Genomic DNA, 19,170 nt, shown 5'->3' on the forward strand with positions numbered 1-19,170 from the left:
ATACAAATTCCATTTTACTATTATTTCAATATATAACCTATTTATTTCAGGAAAAATACACTCAGAAAGTTCTTCTGCATTAGTCTGAAAGAAAAGCATAATATAAAAGATTTTTACATCCATTGCAACAAAACAATTTTCTAAGTCCAAAACCAATTACAGTCAATATGAAAGTAGTTCTATTACATGTCTCTGAAAAATTACATAAAAAGTAAGAAATTGGTATGTTATACAACAACATACATTTGACTCCGAGTTCTAACTATATGGAGTGAATGTCAGAACTTTACTTGAGTTCTGCAAAAGACAAATTTGGCATTTTAGTCTCATCTTCAGCCACAGAGTTTTTGTCTTCAATCCTTCAGAATTATTTAGTAATTTCCCAGTGGAATTTGTGGGCATGTATTCTAGGATGATTATTTCAAAATGCAATCATTGGAATATCTTATTAACTCCATGTCCTCCTTTCTCTCTGAAACAGTAATTAGTTTCATAATAGATTATAAGACACTCAAATGGGAACTGTATGTTTCTCTCCAGAATACTTGACACAGTGAGACCTCAGTTCTTTCCAGACCTTCTGGACACTCATAAAATCTACCTTAAGATTTTGTAATGTTTCCCTAATACTCTTAATTTTTTTAATATGGTATCATTTATTTTTTTTCTTTCAGGCTATGCCAGTTATTTCAGAGAAGGAGAAGGCTGGTGAGTAAATATTTACTTGTTTTCTCATTTCCTTGTATTTGTTTTGTGGAATATAGTGTTACTTAACTAAGTGATAAAAGACAGGCTTCAGCTGTGGGATTTTGAACGTGTAGGATTACAGACCTGACAAATGCTTGTGTAAAGGATATTCATTGTTTCTTGAACAGGATATTTTCTCTTACTGAAAAGCAGTACCGCTTTCCGTGTGATACTAATAAAAGATATTTGAAACTATCTTACAAAGTACCAGGTTGAATTGCAGCTGCCCCTTACATGTCAGTCTTCCTCTAGATTCTAACTTGTTACTTGGTTTTAAAATCTATTTTGATTTATCTGATGTCTCGATTAATAAACACGAATGCCAATGGGTTTGTTCAAGTCAGTGGAATTTGGTGACTTAATGTGAACTTTACTGTCTGTCTTTAAGTACAGCAGGAAATTTCTGTTATCTGGAGTATTTCACTGGAGATAATTTTTATTTTGGCTAAGTACTTACAGAATATTGAAAGGTTGTTTTTCTATTCTTTTCTGTTATATTTGTTCTCTGCACACTGTACGTACTTTGGTGTTGGTATGTGAAATCTACTAGTGATTGTCTGCATGACACTGTCAAATGGGTGTATTGTCATAAACACTAGGGAACACTCTACTCTTATCGCTGTAGATCTCTAGAATCTCTGATGGTTTCTTTGTCATTTATTTTAATTGATAGGTTACTATTATACTTCAAATATAGCTTGAAAAATACCTTGAAATATCCAAATGTCACTTAGCATTCTAATTTATGTCTGGTTTTTGTTGGTGACATTTTATTGCTTTATACTGCTTCAGATTATTTATTTTCTTTTCTTCTGCTTATTAAGGGAGAGGAATAGCTTAAAAAAAAAGGTTTTGAGAGAAAAGCCACTGTGCTAATCAGTATTGTAAAAGCTATGGAGCTGACTGGTCAGGATGTTGCTATTTTAACTGTTGAAGTTCATAAATAATTCCCAAACTGTGATCCATATTTAATAAGAATTTCCTTTATAGATTTCGCAGGTGGTATTATTCGGTATTTCTTTTTCTGAGGTAGTTCATATTTGGCTACATCCTTTAAATTGTGTCTAAACATGCAAACTGATTATAACTGACCCTACTGTTTGCAGATAATTTCAAATACTTTGTCAAGAAGCCATGCAACTTTATAGGTTTTTGTATATCTTTAGCAGTTATGTATCATACAAGGTTAAAAGCTATTTGAAAGTCATTAAAAAATCTCAGGGCACAGAGATGTAATGACCACAGTTTTATAGTAGAGGAATAGAGCTGCAACAAGTAATTGCCATAGATAACAGCTCTCAAAATCAAAAATAAAACTCCAATAAATCTCTATACTTACTTCTTCAATGTCCAAACTACCTATCATGTCAGTGTTTATGATAGTATGAAATAAAGATATTTCTGACATATACTTTATAACCTGTACATATGCATATGAATCTGTCTCTCTCTTCCTTAGTCCTGCCCAAACTTCAGTGTTATGTTTTTGTGGACAGCATTATGTTTAATATAACAAATATTAGGTGGACCTTCATGCCATATGAAGTCAGTTTGGTGACATTTCCACGTACATGAGCACAAGCTAGACTGTGAATGGAAATGCGGTTGACTTTTAATCAGTTTGGTTTTTGTTTAACTCTTTGTAGCTTGGGAGTTCATGAAATTACAATGTTTTTTGGAAATATTAAGCATGCACTATGGAGATGATTATTTAAATCAGGCCTATTGACTGAAGCCACTTGGTTCTAGGGGTAGTTAGTGCTATCGTTTTTAAAATGTATTTGGATCTTGATTCAGACATTCAAGTCTCCTGTTTTCAATTTACCTAGCTGTTGTTTGATCATTGCTGCTTATACTTCAACAGATGAATGATATTACATAAGACTCATGAATGACAAAGCCATAAGTAAGGTGTGAAAGCCTCCAAAAAAGAATATATCATATTTGCACGTCTTCTTTAAGAGAACAAAACAAATACTAATTTTGACTTTTGGAAATACCAACCATCTAACTCTTTCTAGTTTACATTATTACAAACAAGCTAAAATATATTACAAAATATTACAGAACAAAAAGAAGGAGTTGTTTATTTTACTGTTGACAATGTTAATAACACAGTAGGTAGAGAGATTTGAGAGCATTGTGCTAAAACTAAATTTGGATTAAAAATGTACTCAAAATATCTATGCAAACATCTTTTCTCATTTTGAGAACTTGAAGTAATAACTTCTTGTAGCTCCCTCTTTCCTACTTAATATTATTTGGTTTCATCTGGGACTGGAATGAGAAACAGAAGAAAGTAGAAAGGCCATTTCAATGTTTCTTGTTCAGAAATTCTATATAGATAAATAAAAACCTGTTTTTACAAGACTTTCTATTCTGTAGATTCCAGATACTTTGTTACTTTCAAATGTTTTTCCTATGGGCAACTTAACATTTAGGTCCTTAAATGGACCAAGCTGTTTAAGCAACTTGAAAGTTCACACATTACTGATTATGTTTATAGCAGTTAATCCTTGAAATTAAATATTTTCTCAATTTTATATATTTTCCAACACGCAGTAAATTTGACTACATCAAATACAAACTTTCAGATGGAGTACTTAAAAAAACAAAACAAAACCACGCACTATTTTTAGATTTAGAGCAAAGCCAATCATAATCTGAAAACTTTGCTACTTTTGTCAATTAATAGCTCAAGTTGCATAACCAGTTATTTTAAAATTTTTTACAGTGGAAAGTGCAGTAAAAACTGTGGTTGCAGAGTCCTTTTGGCAAAAATCTAGAAATGATCAGTGTATTGAGCAGAACATCAGTCATACCTGTGTACACTGTTGCTTCAGGTTGTGTGAGTTAAGGCATTGCAAATGGTGAACTGTGGTATCAGCTATCTCTCAGAAATGCGTTTTTAAGAAGTCTCAATATTGTTGACATTTCTAGCAATGGTGAAAAAACCCAAATCTTTCAAAAGAACTTTTTTAAGGTAGAAGATCAAGCAACTTGCACAGTCTGGGAAAATGGTGGCTCAAGCCAAGAGATGACTCAATGCTGGGACTACTGGCACCTAAATCAGGAATGCAGGCCAGCAACCAGCTTCAAAAGACTGTTTTTTCAGATGCATCCATCTTTTTAGTAATTTATGTATTCCATGTCTTTACTTACCTTGCTGACTGTTGTGATTTTTATTCTCAAATTCTGTCCACAAACTCTGAAGAAATTTGAGGTATGGAGGGTTCATCTCACCTGTCAATAATGAAGGTGTCTGTTAGTGGTGTTGGTTTCATTTGTAGTCTAAAAATAATCAGCATATGAACTTTTGGTTCACCTGGCTATAGGTCAGATTTGGTTTACTGATGTGAATCAGACTTCATGAATGGTATTGATTAACTCTCCACTAACTGCAGAGTCAAGATGGCTCCTAACACAGATACCAATATTTAGTAGGATGAATCCACTGCGAGTTTCCTAATTCAGGGCCAACTTCAGTTTCTGGAGCAGTGTTCCCAAAATAAACTTAGAAGTATTGCCTAAGTCTCTTTGTGGACCTACTTCATGATTTCCCAATTTATCCTCAAATATTTGTAGGGAATAGTGAACTCTGTGACTTAGAAACATTGTTACAACTGAGCCAGCGGGAGAGGTAGCGTGAACATCCACATCTGGTCAGGGACTAGCATAGCTTATTTCTCTTGAGGTGATGAAACTATGTGCTATCACATAAACAGGGCAGAAGGTTTAGTCTAGCTCTAAATAAATATTAAATAAATATTAACACCATTGCTCCATAATGTTCAGCATTATAATAAATAAATTTTTCCTGTGCATAAAACAACTGCCCTGTGGTATTTTGGTTGAACACACATTTATAAGAGTTGGTGCTCTAAAAATAAAATAAGGTGGTTTTAAGTCATTGAATACTACATTGCAGTTATTAAGTACAAACTTAGGTCAATTAAAAAACACAGAACATATTACTTGATATAAAAATGCAAGTGACACTACTCATCTGTAGAAGTAAAAATTCCCTAGCAGAGTAGCTAGTGAACATGCTTTCAAGAGCTTTCATGATTCTACCAAAGTATTTGCCCTTGTGTTAAAGACATACTATGATAAAAGTGCACAACCTCTTTGGGTAAATCTCGGTGCTCTAACTAGTAGGTTAGAGAGGTCTACATCAGCACAAATAAAAGTATCAGTCTTTGACATGGAGTAGAACAGATTTGATAGCCCATTTTTCGTCTGTGTTTTGGTCATCAACAAGCAAACAAGAGGATAACTTATTAAGCACAGTCGAAGACAGCAGCCTTATGGGATCTCTGGACAATGTAAAGTGTTTGAAAGCTCCACAGTGTTAGTATTACAATATGGACCTTGAAGTGAACAAGCCTCATTTTTTTTCTTCATCTCCTCTAGATTTCTGGTAAAGATACTATTTAATAAAGTACAGGCTCAATGTCCTTTGGTGTTAATTTCCCTGGTTGACTTTGATTCACAAGGAAGGCAAATACACAGACCATTAAAGGGACCTTAACGGCAGGGTGTTTCCTCTCACAGACTCGGTGAATGTCGGTGTCAGACAGGGAAGGACACTTGGTGCTTGGCCCCATGGTGAGATGAGCTGCAGAACAGGAGGTGATGGAGTGATGACAAGGCAAGTCGGGCCGTCTGTGAGAAGTCCCAGCGGGAGGACCTTGAAAATCCAGTAGCGACAGGTTCACTGTCATTAAACGAGGCACATAAAAGACCAACTGCTTGGCATACTACGTAGAGCTCTTTTACTTTCATTTAATTTAACTTCAGCTCTAAGCAAAAAGGAAGAAAATAAAATCTGCACTAGATTTTACAAACATGTTTTAGATCCAGATAAATCAGTTCTTTCTATGAGCAGCATCCACTGGTTGTTCTGTTTTCATAAAGTCATTAAATGTTCATCCATACATAACTTATTTTGAACCTAGAGCAAACATTAAAAAATAAAATCTGACTGGCTACAGGATCTCAGTTTCCACATAAACTAGAGAGAAATACAAGTTAATTGGCACAGTTTCTAGTTTTCTAGCTGCTTTACAATATCCCTAGCCAGTATTCAGAAATAAACTGGACAAAATGAATCATTAATTGTTCCTTCTTGTAAATATTGTATCTGGTTTTAATAGAACAGTCTTATTAGTGCTTTTGTGAGACCCTAGTATGAAGTACCAGTTCCTAGCTAGGTAATCTTTCTCTTGCTGTTGATGTTGCAACAGTTATAAAATTTGTTTTAGCTGAGTGTTTGCTTTCTAAATAAAAATGTCAGGTGAGCACTCACACTTCAATCTGTTATACTAAAAAAGTTACAGAAACTCTGCCAGAATATGCGTGAATGTCTGCCAAACAGTAATAGATGCTAATAGATATATTTTTATTCCACTGTCATTTATTTCATTACTAGAAAAAAGATTTGTGATGCCAATAGGTACCAAAAGTTGACATTTCATGCCAAGATTCCTGATGATGTTTAGTTGTTGGGTTTTCTTTATTTTTTCTAAATGCAGTAAAATAGCTGATGTCATGATTTTTGGTATTTGATTTTTAGTGGCTTATTAACAGCACACTACTGTAGTTGTTCTTCTGAATAAATTACTCCATTTTTAAAAGTCACACCATATTTACTATATGCTTGTGGATATAAACACATAAACTTTAAAATGCACGTAGCACTGTGTGAAGTTAAAGTCACATTAATCTTAAGGTGCTGTGGCCATTTTCTTTAAGTTTTGAAGGAAACAGTAGATTCTGGGACTGCAACTTTCTACTGAAAGTCCACTTAAAACCATGCTAAATACACTGGAAGCAGGATGGCCCCTAAAAGTCCTCATGATTGTCTATCATATATTACTTTCTTGAGCCTTAAAAAGTGAAGGGTAGTGCCAGGAAGTGTGAATGTTCTCTGAGGGGGAACCAGCAGTCACAAAGGTTGTATACCATTGAAGAAGGACACAAATGTTCAGGTCCCATGCCTGAACAGGAAAACATGTGTTTTCTGGAAGGCTGAAACAAATTCTATTATATCATTGCATAATAATAAAATACATCTGAAGTATCTGAGGAGTAACAGAACCTCCTGTGCATCCAATTCTTAAATATTTAGCCAGGTTCTGTTTTCTTATTCTACCTGCATTAGTATGGGCCATCCATATGGACCTGCTTTTATACTTCTTTGGAAGAGCTTTTTAAATCAAAATATTAATTTTGTTCATTTCTTTAATACTGTCTCATCTATTTCAGTCTTTAAAATACTTAGAGAGAAAAGCTTAGCTGAATTATTTTAGGCTAATAATAAGTATAGGCCATTCTTTGTACATTGCACTGGTCCTTATCATGCACTTTAATGCTTTTGAAGATATGACATTTTTCTAGATTCTTTGATGATTGTGTTAATTGTGGAAACAACTTTAAATATTTCCTCAGCAAATATTCAAATGTCAGTATTCACCTTAGAGAAAACAAGCAGAGCCTCAGTGCCTTATATTTCTATGGTGAACAACTGAACATTGATTTCTTTGTTGGTTTTTTATCTTTACATAAGTTCTGTAATAGAATTACATTATTCTAATCAAGATATTCCTCTGATAGGAATAAAGATCTATATAGTGCCAGCTGAGTGATTACTGCTGCCAGCCATCATGCTAAATCTTTCTGTTGGTCTTTTTCTGTCCAATCCAATGTGGTTTTAAGGCAATATATACTTTCCTTGTTAAGGCAAGTTATTTTTATCCCAGAAACTATGTGATTAGAAAAAAAAAAAAAAAAAGGAGAAAAAAAAAATAAACAACAAGCATTAGCATCATAGTATTTTAAACATATTTTGACATTAATAATATGTTTCATCACAGGTTGATAAATTCTAAGAATGTCTCTCATAACAGACTTCATCACCTATCAGTGAAATACAGTTAAACAAAGGATAACTCGGGATAACTCTCTTGAAACCTCCAACCTTCTTCTCAAGCAGGACCAGCGCTGAGGTCAGACAATGTTGCTCAGGACTTTGTCCAGTCTGGTCTTGAACATTTCCAAGGATGGAGCCTGTCCAACCTCTGTAGGTTACCTGTTCCACTGCTGTACTATCTCCATGGAGGAGCCAGTTTTCCTTATATCCAGTCTGATTCTTTCTGGATTCAGTTTATGACTGTTGTCATCCTCACATGCACAATGTGAAGATCCGAGCTCCATCTTCTTGTTGCCCTCCCATGAGGTCCTGAGATGCTTCTGGTAGGACCCCAAAAGCCATCATTTCTGGCTGAACAAGTCCTGCAGCCCCAGCTCACAGGCCAAGTGATCCAGACTCTGACCAGCTTGGTGGCCCTCCCCTGGGCTTGTTTCCTTTCATCAGTTTCTTTCTTGTATCAGGAGGATCCTGCAACTGGACTCAGTATTACAGATGTGGTCTAACAAGCACTGAATAGAGGGGGGATAATCCCTTCCCTCTATCTATAGGCCATGCTTTTATTGATACATCCCAGGATGTTGTCAGCTCTCTACTGCCAGGGCATGCTGTTGGCTCATGTGCAGCTCACTGTCAGCCAAGACCCCAGGGCCTTTTCCACAGAGCTGCTCTCCAGTCAGTTTTTTATAATTTATTTATCTATCCTTCCAGACTGTAAACTCCCAGCTTACAAACAAAAATATTGTGGGAAACAATGTTTCATGATTGAGCGTTTTGTTGTCAAAGTAGAAAATACAACAGAAGACTTATGAATTTGTTACATTCAGCAAATTCAATATAGTATTACATCATAACTAATTATAATGTGCTCACATTTTAGAACACCACCATACGGCTGTAAACAGGTACTCAATATATTCTGTCTAGTATCATAAATTTAATCTTAATCAAGTTGCTTTTCAGTATAAAGTTGGTTATCAGTTACAGAGTGGTTCAGTAGCATTTACATTACCCAGGCCAAATTGTGGTCTTTTATTGTATTGGACACCAGTCCTCTAAAAGAGGTAGTAGTCCCTGACAAAAAATAGCCTTTAAATCAAAGTAAACATGAATAAGTTGTTCTCCTTTTCCTTTTTTGGCTATAACAAGAATAACAGAAAATGGTGATAATCAATTAATCAAGTTATTTCTAGACTAATTTTGTTCAGTCTCAGTTCATGGTAAAGACTTGTGTTGATTCAGGTGAAATACAAACAAATCACTTGGTCCTATTTGATACTGACGTGTATGTGACATGTATATTGACAGTAGGTCATGGTTTCCAAAGTAGTGATGTGACTGTTGATTTGGAAATCAAGTGATGGGCTTTCTTTTTCAGTGTCCAGAAATAGAGTCAGCTTCTGAAAAGCTGAGGTGCTCAGAGCCAAATTTTAAAATTAACTTTTAGCCACATTTTCGTAGTTATTTAGGTACCTGAAGATGAAAAACAAGCTCTTTGTTGTGACACCTGTTAATTGTACACTAATTCCCAGTAAAGGTTACCTTTGGGCAGTAAAATCTGCACATGGCACAGAAATATGAAGGTACCTGGTAATTTCTGAAAAAATCAATAAGCTCTTCTTTAGTTCTTTGGGTTCCTAGGCAACATTCAAAACATCTGTAAGATCATATTATGCTCCAGTGTTCATATTTGAAAATAGAACTCGGGCTGCTAAGTTGCTTCAGAGTTGTTGAAGCTGAACCAGAGAGCTGAATAATTCTAAATCATCTTTAATACGAAGAGCTTAGAACACTTGAGAAAGTCTTGCATCTGTTAAAACAGAAGGGCAAGAAATGGTTTTAGTCCCAGATCACCTGGGACACAGGTTTTACTCCACAAAGCCAGCACAGGGTTTTGTTGCTTATATATTTTAAGTACATACATTCACACCTTAAACTTCTATTAGAATAAAAAGCTCCTTTTCACAAATCCTTAGGGAAAAGAGAGACCTCTTTGATGTCTCATGAGAAGTCATGCTTATTTACATTCCTCTAAGGACATACTGTGAAAATGTGAGACACACCCAAAAGCACACTTTGGATTAAGCACACCTGCAGACAAAGTGTTTTCCTGATGTGGAACCATCCTTGGCAGCACAATGATAGGGCTGTATGTAACTACAGTGTCACAGTCTGTTCAGGTTGGATTGTTTTTTTTCCTTATTGGAGTTGTTGACTTGTGCTCTGAGTGCCTTCTAGTATAGCAAGTGATGCTTGAGAGAATTGCTGTGTCTGCTTATAGTATGTTTAGCCTGAGTGACCAGATTTTTTATCGTCTATAAACTCAAAGATACTAACCATATCTGACAAAAGGTGTTTTTTCATTACCTTGAAAATTTTGAAATACATTGTGCTATCTAGTCATCAAGTTCAGTCACTGCCTCAAAACTCCTCTACAAATACTCTTGTAAAATTAGATTGCTTTTGCATGTATCAGGGAGTGGCAATCAAATCAAATGCTGATTCTCTAGCATATGGTAGATGTCACTGTTTTTTCAAATGCACCAGTATACGATTCCTATATGCAAAGTCAGTCAGTTGCATCATGCAATTGCTTTATTACCATCTTCAATCTATCTTTGTGTTGATTTTGGCTACTAGCAAATCTCCCCTTTGTGATATTTTAGGAATGAAATAGATAACTGCATGAAATTGTTGCTTAATTCATAAGTATCACAAATGAAGAAAGAATTGAAAAACAAGTTTATTGATACACACAACTGCCAAATGGTCTATAAACTCTAAATCTGCAAGGAGTTATTCATGATGGTAATCGTTCCAGCCACATGAGTTTGGACTAAGCTTGTAAGTAGAAGTTTGCTAAATCCAAGTCTAAAATGATTTCTCTGAAAGTTTCTCTGAGTGAATAACCTCTTTAGTTTAATTATTAGGTATTAATTTAAAGCTCAGTATACAGTGGATTCAATTGTAACTGCTGCTGTATTTTGGCCTGAAAGAAGAGGAGATATTTGGTAACCAATATCAGAGTGCTAGCCAGGTACATCATATCTCAGTAGCCACCTATAAGCAGAATTGAACAACAAGAGGAAAGTAACGAGGGATTTAAACATATATCAAAGTACAGGCCTGAAATTAGAGAACAGTCAAAGTATCTGTTAAAAAGCAAGAAAAAAAAATAATAAAATAAACCACTGCTTTCTCAAGGCAGGTTGTCTAATTTACAATATTGTCCTAGAATCAGTATTTCTGTAAGGAAGAAAAAAAAAAGACTGGGACTTTGTCAAGAATTTGTTATCTGTCAGTTGACTTACATAGAGCTCTGTTTACAGAACAAAGCCCATGCCTACACTAGAAAGATTTTGCTCTTGTAGTCACCATATGAGGTTCTCAAGGCAGGGATGAAACCCCAAAATGTTCAGAGAGTGCCTAGGACTTACTTTGGTGGTACAGCTCATGTTAACTCTTTGAGTAGCATTACATTTGTATCAGCTCAAGTGTGTCTTCAGCAGAGATATATTTCACATTCATAACTGATATGCCCACTCTGGAAAAACTTTAAAGTGTGTTTCAGGTTAATCAATTTTATCAAGCATAATTTCATCATTATCAGGGCATTTGTGGCTGGAAGATTACTGGAAGGTTGAAAGAGACTCATAGGAATAATCTCTACTTTTCCTAAAATTTCTTTCACCCTTTTAAAGGAAGATCTCAAACTTGTCGTTTTTATACAGATCACCCTTACAACTTAAGTCTGACTCTCTGTTTTGAAGCATGGATCCAGACTTGCATTTGTAGGAAAAATGCCTTCTAGCAGCCATTCAATTAGCTATTGCAGGATCAGACAGTATCAATGGGCCAAGTAGAAGACGGTGTTGCTGGCATAAAAGTTAGAGCAGGGTTCACTGCTAGCTTGGAAGCGGTACTGGCTTTTTCAGTCAGGGATTTAATACCTGCCATTCCTTCCAACAATAAAAGTTTTTGCACCTCATCTTTTTTTGTCTCCCAGTACAATAGTTTTCCATGTTTTATTACTCTGTGTTGATAACCATTTGACGTTTAGGTGAAATTGCTTGTCTGTTCCTGTAAAAGAATGAGAGGAGATCAAATAAAGGTGGCAGATTCAAAACAAACAAGAGGCAGAATTTCTCCCCAAAATCTAGAACTGAACTGTGGCACTCCTTGTCCCAGTATATCACAGATGCTAGTTTTACACAGGTTTAGAAAAAGTCTAGACAAACTAATGACAGAGAAATTGATTAGTATGACCCTTTCTTCAATGAAATCTTACAGTCTAACCACTGATTTTCATAAGACTTACCCAAATCACAAACCTCTATATACCAATTCAAAACTTGCACAAGATTTCAAATTAGTATTGTAATATTTCCAGTAGATAAGTCACTATCAAAATATTGAATTAGTTCTTAATGTGTCAGAAATGGTATTTTGTAGTAAAAATGTATTGAATATTCAGCCTTAATATGTATACTGAATATATTTTATTATATTAGTGTTTCTTGTATTTTTTAAAAGGCATGTATTTTCTCCTGGAAACAGTACCAACTATCCATCATCAAATTAAGAATACTATATAACTTATACAGCAACATCAGAAGTCCTCTACATGTTAGGAAACTTTCTAACAATAATTAGAGAGATCTTAAAATTTGCAGAAATCAATCAATGATCAGAATACAGTAAGTTAAGTCAATTCCTCATCTGAATAAAGAGCAAAGGAAAAAAAATACAAGAGTATCTCATAAGAATATAAAAAAACAAACATATCCAAAGACCATACTAGTGACTGTAAAGATAGATCTATATAGCTGTTACAGTTGTAATCAAAACTTGGCATCATTTTGTTTTTAATGAGGAACTGGACATTGAAAAACTAACCAAGAAAGGTTCCAATTGAAGAAGTTGCTACATATATTAACTTTTGCAGTACATTTCAAAGGCATTTCTGGAGAGACAATGTATGCCACATTAGACAAACTAAGAGGAATAAGAAACAGCCTTCTTTTCATAAAGCAAATCTAGATAAAAATCTTCAACAAAGTAAATTATATTTAGTTGTATTAAAAGACTGAGAGATAAGAAATGAGCCATATTTTTTTTTTTGTCCCCAGAATAATCATTATAGCTTAAGTAAATTAAGCTAACTCCACTGATCCATAGAAAGAATTCCACATCTGGAAAATCTTTGCTACATCTGTGTTGGGGTTTCATGCTTTTTGGTGCTTTGTTCACCAGTTCCCATGACTCTAACTTAAACCTCTCTCTTATTTTCTTAAGTGCATTCCAGTTCAACTAAAGATGTAGTGATCATTTCATTTCCTGCGAGCTGTTATTTAAGCTCCCTTACCTGTTTTCCTTAAGGAAAGCAAAATAAACCCTTAAAAATAAAGCAACATAAAAAAAAGACAAAGTGTCTTTATAGTATTCTGCAGTACGGACAATTATTTTAATAGGCTGAAGCAAGATGGAGAATTGTAGTTATCAAAGATAACAGACAAGTAAATGTGTTGTTATTGTTAGACTTCCATCCATGTTTATCAAGTAGCAGCAAGCACAACGCTGATGGGTGAGACACACTCCAGCACCAAACCTCCCTGTCTGCACATACTATACAGTAGCAGCACTGCTTAAATTCTGAATTGTATTGGCCAAACCAATACAGTGCAGGCAAGAAGAAGAGTTGAATCCTATCTTACCATATGGTTGTTTCCTATATACTGCTATCCAGTTGTTTACAAGTGCTCTTTCCCTCTCCATTTAGAAATCCAGGAAACATTTAGAATTCTAATGCTGACAAAAACATCCCCAAAAAAGTACCACAAATGAAGTACTTCCCAAAACTGAGAATTTCCAATTTTAAAAGAGCTCTGGGCCAAGTCACATAAGTTCATTTCATTTGTACTGTCAGAGGAAAGTACAAGCTAAATAACAATCAAACTTGGAGTGCACATACCCAGCAGTCAGTCACCCAGGATAAAAGGGCACCTGTTTCAAGAACTCAGCCACACAGCAGCATCTGAACAAGTAAACTAGACAGGACATGGGCTCAAGTACTGGCACAGTTATCCCACTCATAGACTTATTATCATGTTTTCTGCTGTAGTTTCGGCCCATGACATCTCACACTTTTCTAAACAAGACCCATGAATAATACTATGGGACATAGAATGAACCAGGGACCATTTGAAACCAGCAGTGGTAGGAGATTCAGCCTTATTCTCGTCATGTGGTCTTGATCAAAAAGATCAATCAGATTAATTCATTCTGATATCTTTTGTTTACTACTGACTTCTCCAGGTTTAGTACTTGCTTAGGTGATTCAAATATGAAATATTAATTCACTTTCTCTGTGGAAAGACCTTCAGCCTCTTGCTTCCCAGATAATGTTTGGGAAGGGCAATACCTCTTGTAATGCATGGAAGATATGCCTCAGTGAGATTCTAGCATAAGGATTTGAACTACTGCTTTTACATAACTCTTCTCTCCATTTTTGCTCTTTCTGACAAACTATCTTCGAGGTTTTATATTTGAACTTTTACTGAAAAGAAGATGCTGAAAATTAATTATTTTGGTTACAGACAAATGGGCCTGGTGATTCTGCATTTTTGTCTTTTAATTGTTTAGCTATCATGCAACAGTAATTAGTTCAGGAGGGGGAAAAGGAAAAAAACAGTGATCCAGAAAATCAGCTGTCCTGCTGTTCTCTTATGCACACCTGGAAAGTGGGACACAAATTACTTTCAGCTGTCTTCATACTTCCTTAAATTGCAGGGCCAGCTAGTCCCTGGCATCACTGTAGGGAAGAGGTGTGGCAGATAGTGCCTTGGCAGGCAATAGCAGCTGACACAGTTTTGCCTCCCTGTACAGCAGCACCTTGTACTGGAGGCCAGTGGTCCAGCGCTCCCCCTCCTCTGGGACGAGCCTATGGAATGGGCAAACAGAGTTCTGGCAAGAAGCGGTTAGCACTTGCTGCTCATGGATCGGTACTAAACATCTTTAGGATAGCATGCTGAGTTATTAGCAGGGGTAAGTGGAAGTCACTGTAGCCATAATTATAGCCTGAATACCAAATTGTTATCTGCATGAGTGCTCTTTCTATCAGCATCCTTGACTACAAATTGATGAAACCAGAGAAAACCTTACATCCGTGTGACAGAGAATAAGGAAGCTCAGGGGCAGGGCTCCTCATTAATCTGGGAGAAAAACAGCCCTGTTTAACATCCCAACCCTATTGGCACTGAGCAAGCATTGCCTTACCAATGTTCTCACACAGCAGGAGTTTAGGATTTGCTTTTATTCCTAATCGCCCTTTGAACAGCAGATCTCAGTGATAAGAAGCAGCAGATTTCACTGATTCAGTCAAGTGACTGTCAGGTGAACTTAGAGGCATAATACTTTCCTGAGCCTGCAGCAATTAGACACTTATCCATTCATAAAACAGTCCTTAAATAAACAAGAACAGTGTGCTATATTCTGAGCAGCTCTGGTTTATGCTGTAAATAGTACAGATTTTGAGTACGCTTTTATCATAGAATTAAGATATCCTTTTTCTTCACAGCCTGTAGCAAGATATGTTCCAGTTACTGTGCTAAACCACCTGATTTGTTAAATATTGGTGTTTATTATTTTTAATTATTGAAACAAACAACAGTTGTAAAACATAGTAGGAATGTAGGTGCACTGTAGCTTAATTCACAGTTAATGGCCTTCATATATCATCAATTAAAAGATTAAGTTCCTTGAGCAAGAAAAGGTTAATTCATATTCCCAGACACAAAAGAATCCCTACATTAAAGTGAAGAACATATGTCAGCTGACCCTACATATCTGTAACTGAGGGATAAAATATATTTCAGAGGAGCAGTTATCACCTAGGCAAAGTTTAAGGGTTATTCTTAAAGAGCATCCAAATAGATTAAGGTAAGAAAACCTGAGAGGCATAATTCAGTTCTCCAGTGATATTAGAAAATAGGTATACCATTATGATTAAACTATCATCATATCTGTAGTATCTGATTTTGAAAGTGTAATACTTTTTTTTTTTTTTCCCTTCATTTCCTGCTCTGGGTCTCTTGAGAGAAACCCAGTGCCTGACTTGCTGACCAAAGTCAGTAAATCGCTTCACATCTAACCCTGAGAGGGCACATAGTACTCTGTAGCTTAGGCTGCAGTGCTTCATGTTGGGAGCAGTGTAAACCCATGAAGGAATGTGCCAAACCATATAGATCACTGATTCATTTTTGATGAGACTAGGTTAAGTTTCTTATACACACTTCTAATTTAAACTGGACTTTTGGAACTTTCTGGGTTTAATACCCATATGAGTTTCATGAAAAATAGGAATTCCGTCTCCATTTTCAACAGCATTTATGAGGGTTGAGCTGGATTCCACTCCACTCTGCAAAAATAACAAATCTGACATTCCTTTTCCCACGTCAGTTTCCTCATGTTTCTGGTATATACTTCTGTCTTAAGTCTGGTCTTCTTGGATAACTTAGGATCTTACTGTATGTCATGTAATGTCACTTGAATGGGGGAGTCTTTCCAGCTCATTTTCCAGAGCATTTTCCTATTCGTTAGTACAGACAACAAAAAGTAATGACTCAGTTCACAATAAACCATCAAAATAAGTTCATTTCTACCATCTACTGCTAAAACTTCCTTGACAGCTATTCAACAATTAATTTCCTTCATTGATCCTCTTTGATAAGTTTCCATTCCTTCAAGCCTTTTTGTCATGAATAGGAAGGAAACCTAGTTCCCTCAGTGCTATTTGTCACAAACTATCTACACCTCAAGAGCTGATCAAAAAGCAAAGCTAGAGTCTGAACCACAGCCTGGAATGAAACTTCCTTATTCGGTAGAGTCTACAAGGACTCTCAAGCCATGTGCACATTCCTCTGCTAGCATATACGGCAGCCAATACAATATACTGTTTGTTGTAAAGTGTATGTGTCTTAGTTCAGAATGATTGTATTCCTTGTCTTACTTTCTTGTATGCTTTTAAGGCATTTTTTCATTGTTCTTTTAAAGTGTTCATTCAACACGTAACCAGGTGAACATGATTAATTACCTCATATCTCATAAGGAGGAGTTACCCAATTGCAGAACAAGGCAGAATTGGATATTCTCACCATGTTCTTACTGTGCCTATACTTCATTTTTAATCTCAGCATTACAGTGGTCAGCTGTACTATGCTCAGCCACCTGTGTGAAATCTACCTACCTGAAAAGCTTAGAGAGGGATGTGAATCCCTAAAAGTTGTAATAATTGTTTAGCTGTTGATCTTGATGTGGATTTGTGTTCAAATGCATGCTGTCAATTTTTAAACAGGATTTATAGCCTGGCTTACAGTTCAGGCAATAATTTCTGGTTTTCATTATGCATGAATCTGCTATGCTTGCAAAATAAATATCCCTCTTCATGTATTCTGTGGGCCAGGTTGTGATTCATGTTTTCACAGGTAGATTGAAAGTTGTAATTGCCTAAAAGAAAGCTTTGCATTGAAAGTGAGTCACAGTGTTGTTTCCTCAACTTTATTTCACTGCCTTCTAAGTTCAGGAATTCAAGCATCTGCTGTACACTGGATCACTGAAATGATTCACATTAAGTCTATCTATTTTTTAACCTATGTTGTTTTAGTGAGTTGGCTTTCAGCAAGCTGTGCAAACAGTTGCCCCAGTACCAAATGAGAAAACAGTAGTGCTATAAGGAACACAGACAAAAAAAAAAAAACTATGAGGAAAAAAATTAGATATTTTCTGTAGCAGCTTTCTGCTTCTAGTCTCTTAGGAGATAAATGCCTTAAAGAGGCTGCACAAGACATAGACAGGCATAGAGAAATCAGCATAGCAAATGTACTTATATACTAAGAAGATGCAATTCTAGCTGACCTAGAATCAGGACTTAAAGTAGCCACTGAGCCATTCAGAAGCTACTACAGCAGTCTCTGGTATTTAAGAGCAACTATGGAGTCCCCTGAGAGACTTGAGACTGTTACAGACTGTCTATTTGCAGACTAAACATCCCCCCTTCTACCCTTGTGTTTGCTGTGCTGGTGTGGTCATGAGGTACCTATATGAGCTGCATAGTCATCCTCATCTGGACTTCCCTGCTACAAGACTTGTGACTTGGCTCAGTTCTGCTGCCTTTGGGGACTTTCTTACCTGTCCAATGTCTGTTGCATTTGTCCCCTAATCTGTTCCTGCTGAATGTGGATCCTTTAGCATTTCCAAAACTTCGTCACACATTCACAATGCAAACCATGTCGTTACAGAGTCTGTTGATACATTACCATGCTCTAGTCCTTCCCCTTCTTGCTAAGGGCTACTGCTCCTAACAGAGGTCCCAACAATTAACATAATTTATTTCCTGCCAGGAATACCAAGATCATATAACCTCTGTGCAGAGAGAGAGCTCTGCTGTGAACTGTAAAAGCAGTATATATTTACAGTAACACTAGACATCATTTCAGAACATGTCAGCATTTTTTGACCAACAGGAATCCAGCCCATTGGTTTTGGGGAAAGTTTTTGCAGAATGGACCTAAGATCAGCATGTGCTTGCTGCTAACACACAGTTCAGTTCTTTGTTTCAAGCTTCAGCCTCACACTTATCTAGTCTTTTCTGAGCTTCCTTTCTTGGTTGATGTTAGGAGTTAGCAGTTGGTCGCCCATTATTTTTCTAAGAGATCTCCTTTCATGGCGTGATTGTCATTGATAAACTAAATAGAGCAATTGCAAAAGTTTGCATGACCTTCTCTGTGTTCCCCACATTCTTTCTTATCTTTGCAAAGCATGCACAACAATGTGAAAGTCACGAGGAGAAAAAGTCCCTTTTTTCATGAAATGATGCAGAAACATCTAACCTTCTCCAGAATATGAAGTTTTGCAACAAGTATGAAGTTAGATGTAACAAGTGAGCAAGGCATTTATAGAAGAACTTTAAGAAATTACAATAAACTGGACATAACCTAGGCTTCCTGGGGAAAAATAGAAAAGATTTAATTTGAGATACATTTACATTTATTTTGTATTGCCTCTTAGAGAGAAAAAATATAACTATTGAGGATCAAAATATAATGGGGGTTTTGGTGAGATATATGTTTAATATTTCATAGGTAGGTATGAGAACTATACACACACCATGTTTTGGTCGGTGATCAGTAGTACTTTACTGAAAACATTGTATCAAGGGCACGTGCATAAAGGAGATGTGTATAAAGGTCTTAATTTGAAAATAGAGTGGAAACACTTTTTCTGCCGTCTTCTCACCTTCAAGGCATGGTAATCTTTAAAAACGACATGATTCCCCTAGATGAAGACTAATAAAAGATCTTTAATCTTGTGAGCCCAAAATCCAGGATCTAACTAATGTATGTTTGATCTAAATTAATTTTCAATATCTGTCAATGACATATCTAAGAACTTTCTTGAAAGTTGATTCAAAATGCTACATCATTCTTAATCCTAGCTGC

At 35.9% G+C, this 19,170-nt stretch overlaps 1 protein-coding gene across 3 annotated transcripts in view; it reads left to right on the forward strand.

The window, feature by feature from the left end:
- DLC1 (DLC1 Rho GTPase activating protein) overlaps positions 1-19,170 on the forward strand; it is a 246,759-nt gene that overhangs the window by 111,730 nt on the left and 115,859 nt on the right. For all 3 annotated transcript variants that reach the window (XM_032998942.2, XM_032998941.2, XM_032998940.2), the window contains one exon: positions 675-708. In XM_032998942.2, coding sequence (XP_032854833.2) covers positions 675-708 — 34 coding nt within the window. The remainder of the gene's footprint in view (positions 1-674; positions 709-19,170) is intronic.

This window comes from Tyto alba, unplaced genomic scaffold (assembly GCF_018691265.1).
Source record: "Tyto alba isolate M040663 unplaced genomic scaffold, T.alba_DEE_v4.0 Super-Scaffold_6, whole genome shotgun sequence".
In the NCBI taxonomy this organism is placed as follows: domain Eukaryota; kingdom Metazoa; phylum Chordata; class Aves; order Strigiformes; family Tytonidae; genus Tyto; species Tyto alba.